Source organism: Hyperolius riggenbachi, chromosome 2 (assembly GCF_040937935.1).
Source record: "Hyperolius riggenbachi isolate aHypRig1 chromosome 2, aHypRig1.pri, whole genome shotgun sequence".
Taxonomy (NCBI): Eukaryota; Metazoa; Chordata; class Amphibia; order Anura; family Hyperoliidae; genus Hyperolius; species Hyperolius riggenbachi.
In genome coordinates this window covers 30,659,867-30,678,736 of record NC_090647.1, presented here as the reverse complement: position 1 = coordinate 30,678,736, position 18,870 = coordinate 30,659,867, and the positions used below count along the sequence as shown (strand labels likewise).

Genomic DNA, 18,870 nt, shown 5'->3' with positions numbered 1-18,870 from the left:
TACTCTCCTTCCAGGCATCGCAGCCGGACGAGCTGACCATAGAGGAACATGAGCTGCTGGAAGTCATAGAAGACGGAGATATGGAAGACTGGGTGAAGGTATGTCCAGCATACACCACTGTTGTGTTCTTATGTCTGTTTATTCCTTGGGGATTGGGAAAAATAATACCATGCTTGTTAAAGAGACCCTGAACAGTAATTAAAAAGGGAATTTGGACTTACCTGGGGCCTCCTGTAGCCCACGAGGTCCCCCAGCGTCCTCTTCCTTCTCTAAAGACTGAACCGTGCAGGCGTAATGACACGACTAGCAGGGGCGGCTTTACCTGAAGTCACCGATTACTGGTGGTGCCACCCAGGCCAGGAGAAGGAAGGAAAGGATGCCGGAGGACCTAGGGGGCTCCAAGTGGGGGGGCGGGGGCTTTAGGAATCCCCAGGTAAGTCCAGATTCTGTTTTTTAATCACCGCTCAGGGTTTAAACACACCATTTCCTCCTTCTTGTTTTAATCTTAAAGCGGAATATAACCCAGCATTTCATCTTTGCTCTAAAACATTATTTATAGCATATTACAGTATGTGCAACCACATTTTATTTTTTTTACTAGACCAGCATTCGAAGGGTTACACACAGAGCTTGAAAGTTGAGTGCAGGGAATTGCAGACGCATCCGAACTTTAGATAATGTTATCTTGTGTTTACTTAAATGTATCAAGTGAGGAATGTGACACATTCTCTGACTGTGCAGGAGCTGCTGGAGACAGAGAGACACTGAAAGCTTGTCTGGCTGCAAAACAGCAACGAATAAAAGCAGTTATTAATAAAATGCAAAGTCAGCTCACAAAGGAAAAAACTGTACATTTGTAAACCAATAACTTCTAAATGAATAATAATACTTATGCACAAATGCAAATATGATAACCGTATGGCATATAAAAAGTAGGTAAACATGTTTTTATTGAATATTATGTCCGGGTTGTATACCGCTTTAGTCTGCCCACCCAAACACAGTATTTCATTTATACCACCAATTGCTGAAAATGATAAAATGTGAAATGTAAACACCTACATTGAAGACATCCATAGTACATTTCTTCCAGAGTGAATGCACTGTTAAAGGGAACCTAAACTCAGAGGTATATGGAGGTTTCCTTTTAAGCAATACCAGTTGCTTGGCAGTCCTGCTGATCTCTCTGGCTGCAGTAGTGGCTGAATCACACACCTGAAACAAGCATGCAGCTAATCCAGGCTGCCTTCAGTCAGAGCACCTGATCTGCATGCTTGTTCAGGGGCTGTGGCTAAAAGTATTAGAGACACAGGATCAGCAGGAGAGTCCGGCAACTGGTACTATTTTAAAAGGAAAAATCCACATCCTTCTCAGTTTAGGTTCCCTTTAATTACCGTACTTTTTTCCTATGTTTTTGTCACTAACAGTAGGTAGTAAAATCTGACTGGTCTGAAAGGTTTTGGACTGATCCATCTCCTCATTGGGTAATCTCAGGGTATAGAGAGTGTTATGCTGCCAGTGGTTATGACTATAGAGAGTGACATTTACAGTGTATATGGTTTGCCAGTTGGACTGGGCAACTGCTGTTCAGTAAGTGCTTGTGTAAATAATGAAATAACTGAGGAGATGGACTAATCCAAGACCGGACAGATTGGTCAGATTTTCACTACCTTCTGTAACTGTGACAACGGCAGAGGAAAAAAGTAATTTATAGTGCACTTTACTCTGAGAAGAATGTACATTTTAAATGTAAGTATTTGAAATTTTACAATTTTTCAAGATAGTTGTCCTTTAAGAAACACAGAATCCAGGCTCATAACCTCAAGTTAGGATATTTAAATAAGGTATAAGGGAGGTGCCAAAAGAGGTGTGGCCAACAAAACCGCAAAATCAGCTAACCCTTTACACACTTTCATGCAAATCAATCATCCAGGCACCACTGCTTTCCCTACAGCTAAATTAAGCCGGGGTCATGGTTACAAAACAATACATTCTCTTGCGTAGTCACCTACACCACGCAGGAGTTCCCATAATTCATATGTGCCCTGACTCTGACCCTATGACATATGCAGGTTAACTGATCTGAGCTGTTCTTTAAGGAAGGGTGGGCTCTGTGTTCCTTCTGACTCAGGTTCACTTTCAAGAGAAGACTTTGTGTGCACTAAACTGTCCTCTACAATGTCCTGGATCACTTTTCTGTGAGTTTTTTTTAATGCAGGGACTCCTTCTTTTTATTACTCATTCAGTTATCATGTTTGCTTTTGCGCTCAAGTATTATTGTCTATTTACACATTACAAGTTCCCAAATTATTGCAGAGCTGCTGTATTTATATATTATAATATACCCAGTGAGCTTTCTCAGCTGTTTTTACCTTCTTCTATCAGTGCAAGATGATACACTGCACAACAATGTTTCCTAATAGTGGCTGTATAGCTGCCAAGCAAATATTAAAGGGCTTCTGTTGTGGTTTTTGAAAACAAAAGTGTCACTCACCTGGGGCTTCTACCGGCCCCCTGAAGACATCTTGTCCCGTGCTATCACATAAGGATCCTTATGTCCCCCGCTGCGGGTCATTTTCCAATTATCTGTCTAACTAGACAAATGCCGCACACGCTCTCTCTCCAGCTCGCATCTCTGGGAGCTTCCTGTGCAGACACAATACGAGAAAACTTTGTACTGCGCAGGAAGCTCCTAGAGACGCGAGCGAGGACGTACGTGCCGCCATGGTCACGCAGACACAGTGGCATTCGTCTAGTTAGATGAATAATTGGGAAGTGAGGGGACCGGAGGATCATTGACTGGCGCGGGACAAGATGTCTGCAGGGGGCTGGTAGAAGCCCCAGGTAAGTGACACTTTTTGTTTTTAATTAAAACCAATACAGAATCCCTTTAACAAGTTGATGTTATCACTTGAGTTCTATCTAATGCTTGGTAGACACCATGCAATATAACATCAGATTAATCATTTCAGGCCGGCCCAATCTGATTTCCATTCGTTTTTGGTTTTTTTTCTGATTGATTTTCTGATTACTTCTGTACAAAAACGTTATCGAATTTGAAAACCTCATCGATTTGACCGTCAATGTGACAGGAAATTGCATGGTGTATACCAGGCATAACTTCAGCAAGAAGATTACCACTGAAGAAGAAAGTGCTGTGTTTAACTGTTTGAATGCTTTTCTTTTACCATTTGTTTCTGGTAGTAAGTTTAAAGGAGTTCTCTGGAGTAAAAAAAAAACACAAACAGACACTATCCCTTCAGCGAGACTGTCATGTCCCGTGCCGTCCTCCTCTGATCACTCGTTCCCCGCCGGCGGCACCGGTCAATTATTCATCTAACTCACATCTCTGGAAGCTTGCTGCGCAGTATGAGGTTTTCTTGTACTGTGCCTGCGCAGTAAGTTCCTGGAGACGTGAGCTGGAGCGAGCATGCGCGGCCAAGGCCGCACAGCTACTGGGGGCCAATAGAAGCCCCAGGTAAGTGTCTATTTGTGCTTTTTTAAAACTCCACAGAACCCCTTTAAGGCTGTAAATAATCTTTTAGAGTAAAGAAGAACTGCTAAACTTCGTACCACTTTAATGTCGGGTCTCCTCTTCTTCTTGCAGGCCAGGAACAAGGCGGGACAGGTGGGATATGTACCAGAAAAGTACCTGCAGTTCCCCACCTCCAACAGTCTACTGAGCATGCTGCAGTCTCTGGCCGCTCTGGACAGCCGCTCTCATACGTCCAGTAACTCCAATGATGCCGAAATGGTTTCCGGGAGCCTGAATGGCGACACGAGCGGTAAGTGATACCCGATCGCCTGCTGCCCAACCACTGCTCTGACCATCCAACCTGTTCATGACACAAGGGCTAAACGTTTCCATGAACGGCGACACGAGCGGTAAGTGGTACCCGATCGCCTGCTGCCCAGCCACTGCTCTGATTATCAGCCTCATACAAGAAACAAGGGCTACAAGTTTCCTGTCTTCATATGAGCCAATAAGAAGGTTTGGAAGGCAAAGTAGTCAGGGTGTAAAGTAAATATAAACTGTATAAAATTAAAGTGGCAGACAAAATGTTTAATTCACCAAATGTGCTTGGCAGACTTCAGTACAGCTCACTTCCTCTTCTCCTGGATTTAGTTGTTGGGTGGGTCGGCCAGGTGTGATCATGTGACGCCCACAACAGAACAGTAGAAGTCATACTGTATTGCAGTGGTGGGTCTACAGGTAGAGGCAGAACTTGTAATAACAGGAAGCAAATGATGATCAATCTGCTATCAGGAAACTAGCCAGCTCTAGTCTTAAATAATTTTGTACCAGAGCATCTTGTCCCTCTTTTTACACTTTGGCTCGCAGTGATCAGGAGGTCAGGAACCAATGAAACCGGTTCTTGGATGAATTAAAGGGAACCTGAACTGAGTAAAATTATTTAAAATACACACATGATGTAGCTGCAAATGAACATTACATAGTTACCTGGCCATCAGTTCTTCTCAGAAGATCACCATTTTCTTCTTATAGTGATCCCTTCCAGTTCTGACAATATTTTGTCAGAACTGAAATATGCCAGTTGCTGTCAGTTATGTATCAGCAGCTGTCAATTACAGCTGAATGTGCAAGGTAATGTCCATGTTTCCCTATGGCTCAAGTGGGTGATATTACAAGTTAACAGTGTGCTGACCAGGAAGCTGTTATGGGGTAATGGCCATTTTTATAATGGAGGCCGGAGAATTCCATTGATCACAGTGGACAAATGGGACGTAGGAGAGGAGAAAGGGATTGAGGAGTAGACTACACAGAAGGTAAGTATGACCTGTGTATGGTTATTTTGACTTTTATTTTCAGTTCAGGTTCTCTTTAAAGGGGCACTATGGCGAAAAATTGTAAAATGTAAAATATGTGCAAACATATATAAATAAGAAGTACATTTTTTCCAGAGTAAAATGAGCCATAAATTACTTTTCTCCTAGGTTGCTGTCACTTTCAGTAGGTAGTAGAAATCTGACAGAAGTGACAGGTTTTGGACTAGTCCATCTCTTCATAGGGGATTCTCTGTGATTTATTTATTTTCAAAAGCACTTAGTGAATGGCAGTTGCTCTGTCCAGCTACCAAAAAAACTGTGTAGCGAGCAGGGAGGCTGGCCAGCATCATTGTTTAAATCCTTTTTAGGAAATATCTTTATAAAGAATAAAAGCCTTGCTGAGAATCACCTATGAAGAGATGGACTAGTCCAAAACCTGTCACTTCTGTCAGATTACTAATACCTACTGTAAGTGACAGCAACATAGGAGAAAAGTAATCTATGGCTCATTTTACTCTGGAAAAAACGTACTTTATGTTTGCACATATTTTAAATTTTACATTTTTTTTGCCATAGTGCCCCTTTAAATACATGCGGCCTACAGTAATTTTTATACACCTGCATGGTTGGTTTGATGGGAGCCCAGTGTCTGACTTGCCTGTTGCTGTGTCCGCAGTGTGTTTTGTGAAAGCACTTTATGACTACGACGGGCAGACAGAGGACGAGCTGTCGTTCCCGGAAGGAGCCATTATCCGGATCCTGAACAAGGAGAACCAGGACGACGACGGCTTCTGGGAGGGCGAGTTCAACGGCCGCATCGGGGTCTTTCCATCCGTGCTGGTGGAAGAGTTGTCCGGTTCGGAGAATGGTGATTCCCAACAGTGGATCGAGGATATCCAGGTACGACTACACTCTCCATCTATTACTGAGGGGGTCTGTATAGCAGCTTAGTAGCGTAGACTGCTGCCGCTGACCACCCTCTGACGAGGTCCCTGCCATGAGTACGCACTTCGGCAACACCGCTTCAGTTGGGCGCTGAGTGGTGAGCTAAGTGTAAAATATTGGTAATTTAAATTACCGAGATTTTACTTTGCACTAACCCCACTCCCACCACATAATGCCTAACTTTAATCCCCCCACCAAATGCCTAATCTCCCTGTGAGTGCCTAACTATAACCCCCCACCTAATGCCTAATCCCTCTGTAGGTGCCTAACTAACCGCCTCCCACCACCTGATACCTAATCCCCCTGTAGGTGCCTAACCTGCTGTCATTACCTGGTCTCTGCATCACAAGGTCAGGCAGGTAGGATGGAAGTTGGTCTTTCTTATCTAACTATGGGGACTTGTTGTGGCCAGGCATGGGCTCATGAGTAATTACGAGTGTCTAAACACTCAAATTTGTGATTTAAATGAGGCTTAAAGGATACCCGAACTGACACGTGACATGATGAGATAGACAGGTGTATGTACAGTGCCTAGCACACAAATAACTATGCTGTGTTCCTTTTTTCCCAGAACGTCTCAGGACAGCAACCCTGAGACTTGTCTCCTTCCATAATTCACTGGACAGGAAGCTAGATAAGAATTTGCATAATAGATTAGATAGGGATTAGACAGGTATATACAACATAGTTCCCGCTTACCCCATCAGTTGTTATCCTGTCCAGCAGGATGCTAGGTGTGGGGATATGGCTGGCCACCCATGCTAGTTGCAGGAGCCGCTGCTTGTGTGATCTCCCTGGCTGCGCAGGCTAGTTGTCCTCGCGCGGGATCACGCTGCACGCTGTAGCCTTCCCCAGGATGCGGAAGTTCGTACGGATTCCGGAAGTCCCGCCCGCGCATCACGTGATTGGCACCCACGTGACCAGAAGCCGGAAGCAGGAAGTCTCCTGGCCCGGCGTGCGCTCCAGTGCAGCGTTTAGCACGGATTCCTCCGGACAGCGGACGTGCAGGCTGCAGTAACCACTTGGAAAGCTGTGGAATCTTCTGGACTGGTAGGATCTCTGGTGATAGCCAGGGATAATGTTATTATGCTGTGGGCAGGTACATTTTACTTAACTAACTTAGTCACTCTTTACAGTGTCTGTGACTATGGAGGCTGCCTCTGGATCTTCCTCCCAGGGCTCTGTGGAGTCAAGCTCCGTACCCTCTCTGGTATGCATCATTGTGGTTCCTTGATTCATATTGGCTGATTATTGAGGGTTATCAGGCTGATTGGGGTTTTTTCTTTGTGTTTTATTTTAGCCTAAAACCCGGAAGATGGACACTAAGTCTGATAAAGAACTCCCTAACAAGCCTGATAAAACTGACACTGATAAATCTAAAGGCTCTGAAGCTAAAGCATCTCATAAGCCTTCTAAGAAATGTGCAGTTTGCAAGGGTCATTTGTCTTCATCCTCATCTAAAATGTTATGTCAGTCTTGTACAGATAAAGTGGTCAGAGATGAATCTCCTTCTATGTTTAAAGATTTAAAAGGATGGATTAGAGCAGAAATCTCTTCAGCAGTAGAGACTATGAAAAGCTCAGCTACCTCTCCAGTAAGGGCAGGTTTGACAGTCCTACCGGGACCCTCGGGTTCTGTGGCTACTAAACAGCCGGATCGGGCTCCTGAAGGTACCCCTCCGACTAAGAAGAGGAAATTAGACGTTGTGCTTTCAGAGGAATCAGAAAGATCCGAGGGAGAAATGGAAATTTCTTCTTTTGATGAAATACCTTCTGAAACAGATAATGTGGAAGAAAAGAGTAGTAAATGCCATAGGTTTGCTTTCTCCACTGACTTTATGAAAGAACTGTTAGAGGCCATGCACATGGCAATGGGAATTGCTACAGAAAAGAAAACATTAACACCCTTAGATCAAATGTATGAGACTTTATCTGAACCTCAGATGTCCTTTATTCCTGTGCATAATAGTCTTAAGGACATCATTAAAAGAGAATGGGACAATCCTGAAAAGAGAGCCTTTTGGCCTAAGTCTTTGGCCAAGAGATACCCATATAGCGCAGAAGATCAAAAGTTTTGGGGGACCTCACCTAAACTTGACCCTTCACTATCTAAAGTGTCCAGAAGGTCGGATCTGCAATTTGAAGATTTCGGTTGCCTAAAAGATCCAATTGACAGGAAAATGGATAACATCTTAAGAAGGGCATGGGAGGCAGCTTCTTTAAACTTCAAGCCTTCGGTAGCATCTACTGCAGTGGCTAGATCCCTAAAGTTATGGATAATGGAAGTCCAATCACAGATTGCGTCAGGCATCCCTAGAGAGGAAATATTGAATGCCTTCCCTAAGATCCTACATGCCACTAATTATCTGGCGGATGCAGCAGATGACTCAGTACGTCTAACGGCTAGAACAACAGCTCTGGTAAATTCTGCTAGGAGAGGTGTGTGGGTAAAAACCTGGCAGGGTGATACCTCTTCCAAGTCTAAACTATGCGGAATTCCTTGTGAAGGCAATCTCTTGTTTGGAACAAAGTTGGAAGAGACTTTGGAAAGATCTGCAGATAAAAAGAAAAATTTTCCAGTTAAGCGGAGAAATTTTCGTTTCAATCGTTCCTTTCGTCCTTCAGGAAAACAAGAAACAGAAAATAAGAATATCCAGAAGAAGAAGTGGGTACCAAATAGAACGCAGCGGCCAAGAGGAAATCCCTCTTACTCCAATCCAAACCCTCCAACAAAACAATGACGCCAGGATACCGGTGGGCGGCAGACTAGCCCATTTCTTCGAAAGATGGCAGGAGACATTCCAGAACAATTGGTTGTTAAACATAATCTTACAGGGATACAAAATAGAATTTATCAAGCGCCCACCGACACAGTTCTTTGTGACTCCCTGTCCAAGCAGTCCAGACCAGGCACAGGCATTACTAAACGAAGTAAACTCTCTACTAGAAAAAAGAGTCATCAGACAAGTCCCAAGATGCCAGGAATGTCTGGGATTTTACTCTCCAGTGTTCCTGATAAAGAAGCCTCAAGGGAACTACAGGTTTATCCTGAATCTGAAGAAATTAAACAAGGCAGTCCGTTACAGGAAATTCCGAATGGACAACATTCGCTCAGTGATAAATCTGCTACAAGAGGGCTGTTGGTTAACCTCTCTAGACCTCAAAGACGCTTACCTACATCTGCCAATTCACCTAGAATCACAGCAATTCCTGAGGTTCGCAGTGGTTCTACACGGAGAGGTAAGACACTTCCAATTTAGTGCCCTCCCCTTTGGTTTATCTTCAGCCCCATGGCTATTTACCAACGTTATGGCAGAAGTTTTAGCTGTCCTGAGACTAGACTCTATCCAGATTATGGCCTACCTGGACGATTTACTTCTTTGGGGTCCCTCTGTCCACTCAGTAAATCTCCAAACAGAGTTCACACTTGATTTTCTTCAGTCCCTTGGGTGGGTAATTAACTGGGAGAAATCCTCTTTAAAACCTCAGCAGAGTATGGAGTTCCTGGGCTTTGTGATCTGTACTGGCAATAAAACACTTGTTTTGCCTTCCAGGAAATCTACTGTTTTACTAAATTCTGTTCTTTCTTTTCAGAGAATGAAGATCATTTCTCTAAGAAAAGCTATGGCGCTACTGGGCTTATTAACAGCATCGTTTCCTGCAGTACAATGGGGTCAACTTCATTCGAGAGTACTTCAAAGCTGGATTTTATCCAAATGGGACAAGAGGTTATCTTCCCTAGACAAGAAGTTTCAGATTCCTTGGAGTGTCAAGCACTCTCTTCTTTGGTGGCTGGAGGCAAATCATCTCTCCAGAGGAAATCTTTGGGACTTTCCAACCCAGACTGTAATAACTACAGACGCAAGCTCCGGGGGTTGGGGAGCACATCTGAATACTCTTCTTGCTCAAGGTCAATGGTCTGCACATCTTCACAAACGATCTTCAAACAGCAGGGAGTTGCAAGCTGTATGGGAAGCACTTCAGGCATTCCAGACTCAGATTCACCAATCCCATGTGACTATTCGTACGGACAACAGTACAGTAGTGGCCTACCTGAACCGGCAGGGGGGTACGAAGAGCAGAGTCTTAAGGTCCCAAGCATCAAGGATTCTTCATTGGGCAGAAAAGAGTCTACTTTCCTTAAAAGCAGTACATCTGAAAGGGACGCTCAACTATCTAGCAGATTATTTAAGCAGATGGAACCTCTCTCAAGACGAATGGAGCCTAAACGATCAAATATTTCAAGAAATATCGAATCTCTGGGGGGCTCCACAAGTAGATCTGTTTGCAAGACGAATCAATACGAAATGCCCTCTATTTTGTTCCCTGTGCCCACAGGACAATCCATGGGAAGTGGACGCATTCTCAATCAGCTGGAGCCAGCACAAGATGTACGCCTTTCCCCCTCTACATCTCATCTCGAGGGTTTTGAACAAGATATGGCGAGACCAAGCACAAGTCATTCTGGTTGTTCCTTTCTGGCCCAAGAGACCTTGGTTTGCTCCACTTCAGCGCTTAGCCTCAGACCATCTGATCCTTCCATGTCGACAGGATCTACTGACCCAGGGCCCAGCGTTTCATCCCAATCCGACTCTTCTTCGGCTTTCGGCATGGAGCCTGAATGGAGGATATTAAAGAGCAAGGGTTTCTCTAATAGTTTATCAGAAACACTCATTCAGAGTAGGAAAAAAGTTACACGCCAGATATATCATAAGGCTTGGAAAACATATCTCTCCTGGTGTTTGAAGAATGAGATGGACACATCACACTCAAATTCGGTGCTGGAGTTTCTACAATGTGGATTTCAAAAGGGTCTTAGCATCAGCACATTAAAAGTACAAGTATCGGCTCTGAGTGTTTACCTGGAGAGAAGATTAGCGGAGGAAGAATATGTGGTCAGATTTTTTAAGGCAACAAGGAGGCTTCGACCAGTTGTCCAGTCAAAGATTCCGTCATGGGACCTAAATACGGTGTTGCAAGCTCTATGTGAATTGCCCTTTGAGCCTATTTCTGATATATCTGATAAGCTATTGACACTAAAGACTGCTTTTTTGTTAGCAATAACAACTGCCAGAAGAATAGGAGAACTACAGGCTCTTTCAATAAATGAACCTTATTGTGTTATCAGTGAAGATAGGATTACGCTACGGCTAGACGTATCCTTTCTTCCTAAAGTATCTTCCAAGTTTCACAGATCTCAGGAGATTTTTTTACCATCTTTTTGTAACAACCCATCTAATCAAAAAGAAAATAAGTTGCATTCTTTAGATGTCAGAAGATGTGTAATCGAATATCTTCAGCGGTCCAAGTCATGGCGAAAATCTAATGCTTTACTGGTACTATTCGCAGGTAAATTTAGAGGCAAACAAGCATCTAGGCCAACAATTGCCAGATGGATTAAACAGGCAATTGCTTTATCCTACTTTCATCAGGGGAAGCAGCTTGTTTCTACAATCAGAGCACATTCGACGAGAGCTGTCTCGACTTCCTGGGCAGAGAGGGCTGGAGCCACTATCGAGCAAATATGTAAGGCAGCCACCTGGTCAAGTCACAATACATTTGTCAAACATTATAAACTGGATGTATTGTCAAATTCTGATCTATGTTTTGGCAGAAAAGTATTGCAAGCTGTAGTCCCCCCCTAAATTGATCTTGTATATCATCTCAGGGTTGCTGTCCTGAGACGTTCTGGGAAAGACAAAAATTACTTACGGTAATGTCTTTTCCAGAAGACGAAAGGACAGCACCCTTACTACCCACCCGGATTTTGTCTTATTAAAATTTATTTTGAAGCATCATTCTGTGTGGAGTCTTTTTTTACAACTGATGGGGTAAGCGGGAACTATGTTGTATATACCTGTCTAATCCCTATCTAATCTATTATGCAAATTCTTATCTAGCTTCCTGTCCAGTGAATTATGGAAGGAGACAAGTCTCAGGGTTGCTGTCCTTTCGTCTTCTGGAAAAGACATTACCGTAAGTAATTTTTGTCTTTTCTTTCTCTGTCTGAAAGAGTTAAATTTCAGGCATGTAAGTGGCTGTCTCAGTCTTGACTCAGACAGGAAGTGACTACAATGTGACCCTCACTGACCCTCAACTATAAAACACTTTCCTAGCAGAAAATGGCTTCTGAGGGCAAGAAAGAGATAAAAAGGGGAATTTCTTATCAGTGAGGGTCACACTGTAGTCACTTCCTGACAGGAAGTCAGGACTGAGTCAGCCACTTACATACCTGATATTTAACTCTTTCAGGCAGAGAAAGAAAAAAAGGAACACAGCATAAAGGTAGTTATTTGTGTGCTAGGCACTCTACAAACACACGTCTATCTCATCATGTCACATGTCACCTCAAGTATCCTTTAATTGCCTCAGGTGTGCGGTGGGTAAATATGGGGTTATTTACCCATAAGTCAGTGGTATATCATGCACTCCATATAGCTTGTACGTGTCCTATTGGACGCGTTGCAAGCCTCACTACGCGCACTTCCTCCTTCAAGCCGGAAGGAGGAAATGCACTGTGGTGATGCTTGCATATTGGACGCGAACAAGCTATTTGGAGCGCACACTATACAACGGACTTATGGGTAAATAACACCTTATTTCCCCGCTGCACACCTGAGGCAATTAAGCCTCATTTAAATCAGGAATTCGAGTGCTTAGACACCCGTAATTACTTGTGAGCCTATGCCTGGTTGTGGCTTAGCAAAGCAGCCTGTAAGGCAGCACCAGTGATGATGAGGTAGACCAGTTTTCTAATGATTCTTCACCACCCACTTCTGAGGCAAAACTGTCCACCCTCACATCTTAGAGCAGAAAATATGTTGGCCTTACTGCCTGCAGCTGCGATGCACTTCCTCTCACCTCAGTTTAGGCTAAATAAAGAGGCAGCCACTTCCTGTGCACCAAACTTATGTTCTTTTTATGAAATGGTTGAATGCTTTATTTGGCTATCCTGGTGTCCTCACTAGGTATGGCTCTGTGCATCTCTACATAGTCACGGCACTTGTGATTATTCAGTAAGGAAATACATCCCCTGTTTGATCATGTTTAGCTCACATGAACAGTGAAGAGTATCTGTCTTCTCCTGATATCCTAAATATTGTTTTTTCTTTTATAGGTCTCCCCATTACCGAAGCCACAGCCGTCTCTCCCTCCGCTGCCGCTCTATGACCAGCCCCCCACCAGCCCCATCTACAGTCCAAGTCCGGACAAGTCAAGGGGCACCATCTACTTCCCCCGCTCCCCGTCTGCGCCTGGTAAGGGTTCTCACTGCTTAAAGTGTACCTGAAGGGGAAAAAAGTGCCAAATGGGTATCTACCTCATTAGAGGGAAGCCTCTGGATAATTAAAGTATGTCTGAAAGCAGCTGGTAATGTAGCCCTTATTGTGGTGTGTGAAGTCCTTGTCTGAGCAGAGCAGCTCAAAGAAGTCGAGTTGCGATTCTGCCCCGCCCCTTGAGTGTACTGAGTGAGCTCTCGCTCTGCCAGGGCCCGCCCACACTGCTTAATATTTACATTCAGCAGACAAGGATCATGTGACTGCTTATAAACTAAAGGGTTAGAACTAGTCAGCACTAGCTTTTGCTTTTTTTTTTTTGCCAATATAAAAATACATTGTGATTCCTTTAAAGTGTAACTGTGGGGCCTAAAATCCAAAATCAATTCTTTATTTTTATCTGGTAAACAAGTAATAAGGATGCTCACCAGGCAATCCAAAAGTTAAAATCACTATTACTTGTTGATAAATGATCATTCCCCAGTGTACCTGACTCTTATTTGTTACACACAAAAGTTGGTACACAAAGGAAGTTGCAGGGCATGCTGGGTTGTCCTTTTTTGTTTCTCTACTTTCTCCTCGGTCTTAACTAATGCAGCCCAATTGGCTGAAGCCTCCCTCCCTTTCCCCTCCCACACCTCTGTTCCTCTCAGATTGGCCAGTATTTCTCATACTGAGACAATGCAGTTTCTATAGTGGAGGGCGGGCAATGCATACACAATCAGGCAGAGGAGAGTAAGGGAGGAAATGACATCAGGGTTGGCTTCAAAATAGCCACAGTTAAAATGGGAAATGCTAAGAAGGATTTTCTCTTTTTTTACTATATAAAAATCACTAAAATCAATACGTGGACAGTGCAATACATATTTATGTAAATGGAGCAAGTGTTTATCTACTTATATATGTGTGTTTTTTTCTGAGATAGCATGGCTGACAGCTCCTCTTTAAGGCACACATACCACTTTGTGGTCATCCTACAGCTATTTAGGCTTGGTCTCAGCTTGATTGACTACTCTTGAAACAGGAAGAGGCCGAGCTGATCTCTGTAGCTCTGCCTCACATACGCCCATCTCCCAGCACCCAGCCTGAAAAAGCTCCGTTCGCAGTTACGTCTTGGTGTAGGCGGGGCGCACTCAGGAGTGTGTGGTGCGTAATAGCAGGAAAGCTGTAACCAGGGAGCTCTTAAAAGGTCACGGCCATCTTGAAACAGAAAAGACCGATTTTGGGGAGGAAATTATTGGTGAAGGAGAGACGGTGGAGCGGGGGCAATGACAACAATTTGTTCTCTTAATAATGTACTAATCTATGTATTAAAATCTAATTTAGTTTCAGATGTACAGCTTTATGTAACACAGGCTGAACATATTGGCCTCAATTCTGGTAGGGTTATCAAACCAATTACCTTGTGTGAGGTAATTTACCTCATGAGGTAATGGCATTTAGCAATTTACCAAAAATAGCTATTCTCATGGAAATTAGGGGGCATGTTAGCACATAATGTACCTATCTGTGGACCTGGAGGTAAACTCAATTTGTATGCATTTTGCAGTTTGGGATGCCTATAAATATACTTGTCATAGGTAGCTACATAATCAAATACACCTTCCCCCCCCCCCCCCCCCCCCCCTCAAAAAAAATTTTTCCAAAGACTATCTTAACTTATGGAAGACAATTAAAGACTACTATTATTTATTTACTACATGCTTACAGATGAAATACCTCATGGTTTACCTCCCTTTATGCATTTACCTATTTTACCTCATGATGTAATGATAAAGACAAAAGAAATACCGAGAGCCCAATATAGTGTAGTATGCAAAACAAAGGGTTGGAAATGAAAAGTATATAATGTATATACTCACAAACGTGGGTTACCTCCTAGGTAACCACTGTATAGGCAGGTGAGGAGATTAGACCTGTCCTCACTCAGGATTAAAAGTCGCTCTCTGTAGATAAGGAAATAAGGGGCAACACCCCTCCACCAGAGGTGGATATTGATAATGTAAGAGTGAACAGAGGCGCCAGCAGGATAAAAGGTTCTAAAAGGCTTAAAATCCCTCAGGAGGTGGTGGTGGACTCGCCTTCTGTCAGGCGCTATTCGTGACCTTGAGACCATACTGTGTACTCCTATCTGTTTATTGCCTGAGGAAGCGGGAACATGTTCGGAAATCGGAAAAAATCTTTCAGAATTGCTATAAAACAAATAAGAGGAAAATACCTACTGAGGTATTTTACCTACAAAAAATATTTACCTCACACAGCTACCAGAATTGAGGCCATTATTGTGTTGTACCTGGATGCTGCACTCGATACACGATGACACTCTTTCCTCTGATTCTCTTATGCTTTCTTTTACCAGAAAATAACCTAAATTTGGAATCCCCTTCAACGTCGCAGCCTCCCCGGACCACCCCTGACGGCTATCATGGCAAATTAAGACCTGTAAGTGACTCTGATGCGCAGCTAGCAGATTAAAGAGGAACTCAAGTGAAAATGACATAATTAATTGTTTGTTTACAGTATTCATTTAAAGATTATTTTGCAGGGTTTGCCCACTGACTAAATCATTTATACATCATTATTGTAAACATGAAGCACTTTTTTTTATTACATTATTTTCACTGGAGTTCCTCTTTAAAGCCTTTTTCTTGTTCCCTGCAGGTGCGAGCGGCCCCACCGCCCCCCACACAGGCCCACCGGCGGCAACCGCCCGAAAAGACGGAAGATGTAGAAATTACGTTGGTTTAACAACGGCTTCTGGAAACTCTGCTGCAATCACGGGCCGAATGCGTCATTTGGTCTGGATTTTTTAGGCACCTTCTGCATGTCGAGATCCTGAGACACGGGACAGAAAGAGGACGATGGACATTTTTGTGCCTTTTTTTGTTTTTTTCTTTTTTGTTGATGTTTTAATCGTGGCATCTGCGCTCCCTCGGTGGACAATAATAGGGTGATGAGTGCAATCCTAAGGGGCCGCTGTGGCAGTGGTAGGTTTAATATACCTTTGGCACCTTCTTGGGGTGGAAAACAGAACTCGCCCCTTTCTTGAGTTTTTCTTTTTTTTGTCCCTTTTTTTTTTACTTATGTCCTCCACTCCAAGTAAAAAATACTACTAAATTAAGTCCAGTAGTTCCTCCTCCCTCTCCTCTCTCAATCACATACATGTGCATTTCCTGTCAGAGCAGGGATTGTGGGAAAATCTCCCATCGCAGCAACTCGTTTCTGTGACTTATTAGAAGCTGCTAAGAGACTTGCCTTCAGAGTAACTGTTGCCAGATTTGATTGCTGTTTCTTGTTGCCTAGCGACTGAAGTCTGTATTTGAGCAACCACACTGTCATCAGTGCCCCTTGCTCCTTCAGCAAGCCTGTTGCTTGTGGCTAGCGACAGCGTCAAGGAACTAGCCGTCTTTGTCAACCCCACAATGCATTACTTCAGTCATTTTCCCCTTTGTTGCTCAGTTGTCAGTCGGGACAAACCCATTCCACAGCAGAGGGGGGAACTAGAGTGGTCATATATCTCCAAAACTGTAGCCAGACCCCAACTGAATTTCATTGGTGAATTATCTGTTTTATTATGATTGGAGACGGACAGTATGATGAGAACTGACAGAAAAGGGTCAAAAATAAGAAAAACAAATGTATTGGAAGAAAACTGTACTGTATTTATAGTTTATTTATTACCGAGAACCTATTCAACACTAGAGTTCCACCTTAAGCCTACCACTGCTGCCGCTTAGCCATGCGATCACGCCCGTCCGGGAGCCGGCGAGAGGCACCTCCGCCATTTTCTACGGAGGAGCCATAGACAGTCCTCATAGAGTACTTCTATCATGTGTGTTAGTACAGTATATTACTGTGGTCATAGGAATGTGTTAAAAATTTATCCCGTTCTCCCCCCAACCCCCGCTCAGTTACCTGTATAGTGAAAAACGGAAGAAAAAAAACGCTCTCCTCAGAACCCCTCTTCTGCCAAATGGAAGCGTCGAGCGCATTGCAGCGCAGTGCGCCATCGTTTGCCGTGGATTTGGGCCACTTAAAGGGAACTCTCAGGGGCTGGCTCCTCTCTTTTACCCTCCCGGCAAACAGAGGGTTAAGGAAAAAAAAAAGACAAAAAAATGATATATAATTATATATAAATACGCTGTAAAGAAATATGGCTGACTCTAACCATTCACCTCTCGTCAATAATTAATCATTCAGAATCTGTAACTATGTCGTAGTAGTATTTAATAAGCAGCTCATATAGTGGCAATAGGACGTCCTTTTTTTTCCCTACTGAATATAAGGCCTTTTGTTGAAAAAGGAAACTTCATATCTACGGTTGCCGCCAGGGCAGCCATTTTGTGACCAAGGCACTCTTCAGGTAGTTGATCTTCTCTACAGCGCTGCCATTTTGTGATTTAAGCATTACAAAATCAGCAAGCTGTTTCCTGAGGGGGGAAAAAATATCTTTGAGTCACAAAATGGCCGTTCCTTTGCAGCAATGGCAACACTTTAAAACGGGAATTGTCTTTATGTTTACCTTTCTTTGTTTAATCTAAGTGCTAAAAAGCTTCTTTAGTGAATGTAAAGAGATAGACAGTGAGGTCAATGGTGAGGTATATCGGATTATTGCTGTATATCGGCCCTGGTTTCTTCTGTGAGGGGGTTTTCAAGACTGAATGCTGTTTAAATGTTTTGCTGATTTTATTCTGTTTATCTCCAGAAGACAGGAATGCCTCATGAGTCATATCTGTGTACATGTCTGTCAGTTATCCTCTCGGCAGCCATTTTGTTTTCTTGGACAACATTCGAAAAGCACCAAACTATTCACACGAAACCAATGATAGTGAGACATTACAGGGCTGGGTCTTCATGTGGTGGCCATACACAGAACAATCTAAAAGAATGATCAATCTGCTGAATCATCTAACAAGTGACTGAATACAGAGCCTGGACAAGGTCCTCCAGCACCCAAGGCTGAGACACCAAAGTGCGCCCCTCCATTCATCCCACCCCAGCCGTCACACACTGATTGCTATTAGACTAAGAGGGCCACAGGGCCCCCAACACCTTAATCTCTAATTATCTGGCTTGCAGTCACTGCCATGTATCCCTTTTTCTTATTTCTCTCTGCTGCAAACACAATAGGGGAATGATAGCCGAGTGAGTTGTGCGCTCTCCTCCCCCCCCCCCCCCCCCTCCTACAATTCCCCCATGAGTCTGGAGCCTCTCTCGCCTCGGCCTGCCCTGACTGAATAGCTCCAGTTTGCTCTTATTTCTGAGAAGGTCAACATTTATCCAGGTTATGGGATATCTAATGAGGAACAAAAATGCAGATATTACAACTAGACTCCTTGTGTTGTAGAAGACATTTCATCACTCTTACTGAGTTACTTCATCTGTTCAAGGAAGATAAGATGCCAAGACATTTATATGTACAGATAACTCCAGCCACAAAACGGCTAATGGGCACTTATTGTGCAGATAGATGTCAGCTGGCTGAAAGTGTATATTGCCTTTAAAACTGCATTATCTGTCGTTGATGTATGGTGTGAAAGGTCCCCTCCTGAATTGGGATTGTTGCTCCTCTTTGTAGATAACCTTCTTTATCCCTCTTATGGCCATTTTTTTTTTTTTACCTTCCAGAAGCCTCAAAATGTTCCTTGTGATGTAGACTTTACAAGGAACCTCAGGTTTGAGACCTATGGAAGCTGCCATATTTATCCTGATCTTTCTGGTCAATAGGGTCTAAATCACACACCTGAAACATGCAGCTAATCCAGTCAGATTTGTCATAGACATCTGATCTGCTGCATGCTTGTTCAGGGTCTACAGTTTAAAGTATTAGAGGCAGATTATCAACAGGACAGCCAGGCAATGTG

General features: G+C 43.4%; 2 protein-coding genes across 5 annotated transcripts in view; both read left to right on the top strand.

Annotated features, from left to right (window-relative positions):
* Window positions 1-17,215, top strand: part of FCHSD2 (FCH and double SH3 domains 2) — a 226,027-nt gene extending 208,812 nt beyond the window's left edge. For all 4 annotated transcript variants that reach the window (XM_068266595.1, XM_068266593.1, XM_068266594.1 and 1 more), the window contains 6 exons: window positions 15-98; window positions 3,608-3,785; window positions 5,465-5,688; window positions 12,850-12,988; window positions 15,366-15,448; window positions 15,668-17,215. In XM_068266595.1, coding sequence (XP_068122696.1) covers window positions 15-98; window positions 3,608-3,785; window positions 5,465-5,688; window positions 12,850-12,988; window positions 15,366-15,448; window positions 15,668-15,754 — 795 coding nt within the window. In that variant the 3' untranslated portion in view covers window positions 15,755-17,215. The remainder of the gene's footprint in view (window positions 1-14; window positions 99-3,607; window positions 3,786-5,464; window positions 5,689-12,849; window positions 12,989-15,365; window positions 15,449-15,667) is intronic.
* On the top strand, window positions 7,705-11,544 carry LOC137543129 (uncharacterized). The gene is made up of 2 exons (XM_068264659.1): window positions 7,705-8,972; window positions 9,327-11,544. Exons 1-2 carry the CDS (start codon window positions 8,519-8,521, stop codon window positions 11,375-11,377), a joined length of 2,505 nt encoding a protein of 834 aa, XP_068120760.1. The 5' UTR covers window positions 7,705-8,518; the 3' UTR covers window positions 11,378-11,544.
* Window positions 17,216-18,870: the final 1,655 nt, after the last annotated feature.

Bases quoted from the DNA above. Each gene is read 5' to 3' on its own strand.
- LOC137543129 (XM_068264659.1), top strand. From the start codon at position 8,519: ATGGCAGGAGACATTCCAGAACAATTGGTTGTTAAACATAATCTTACA. The intron at 8,973-9,326 runs GTAAGACACTTC...CTTTCTTTTCAG, and splicing joins CAGTGGTTCTACACGGAGAG to AGAATGAAGATCATTTCTCT.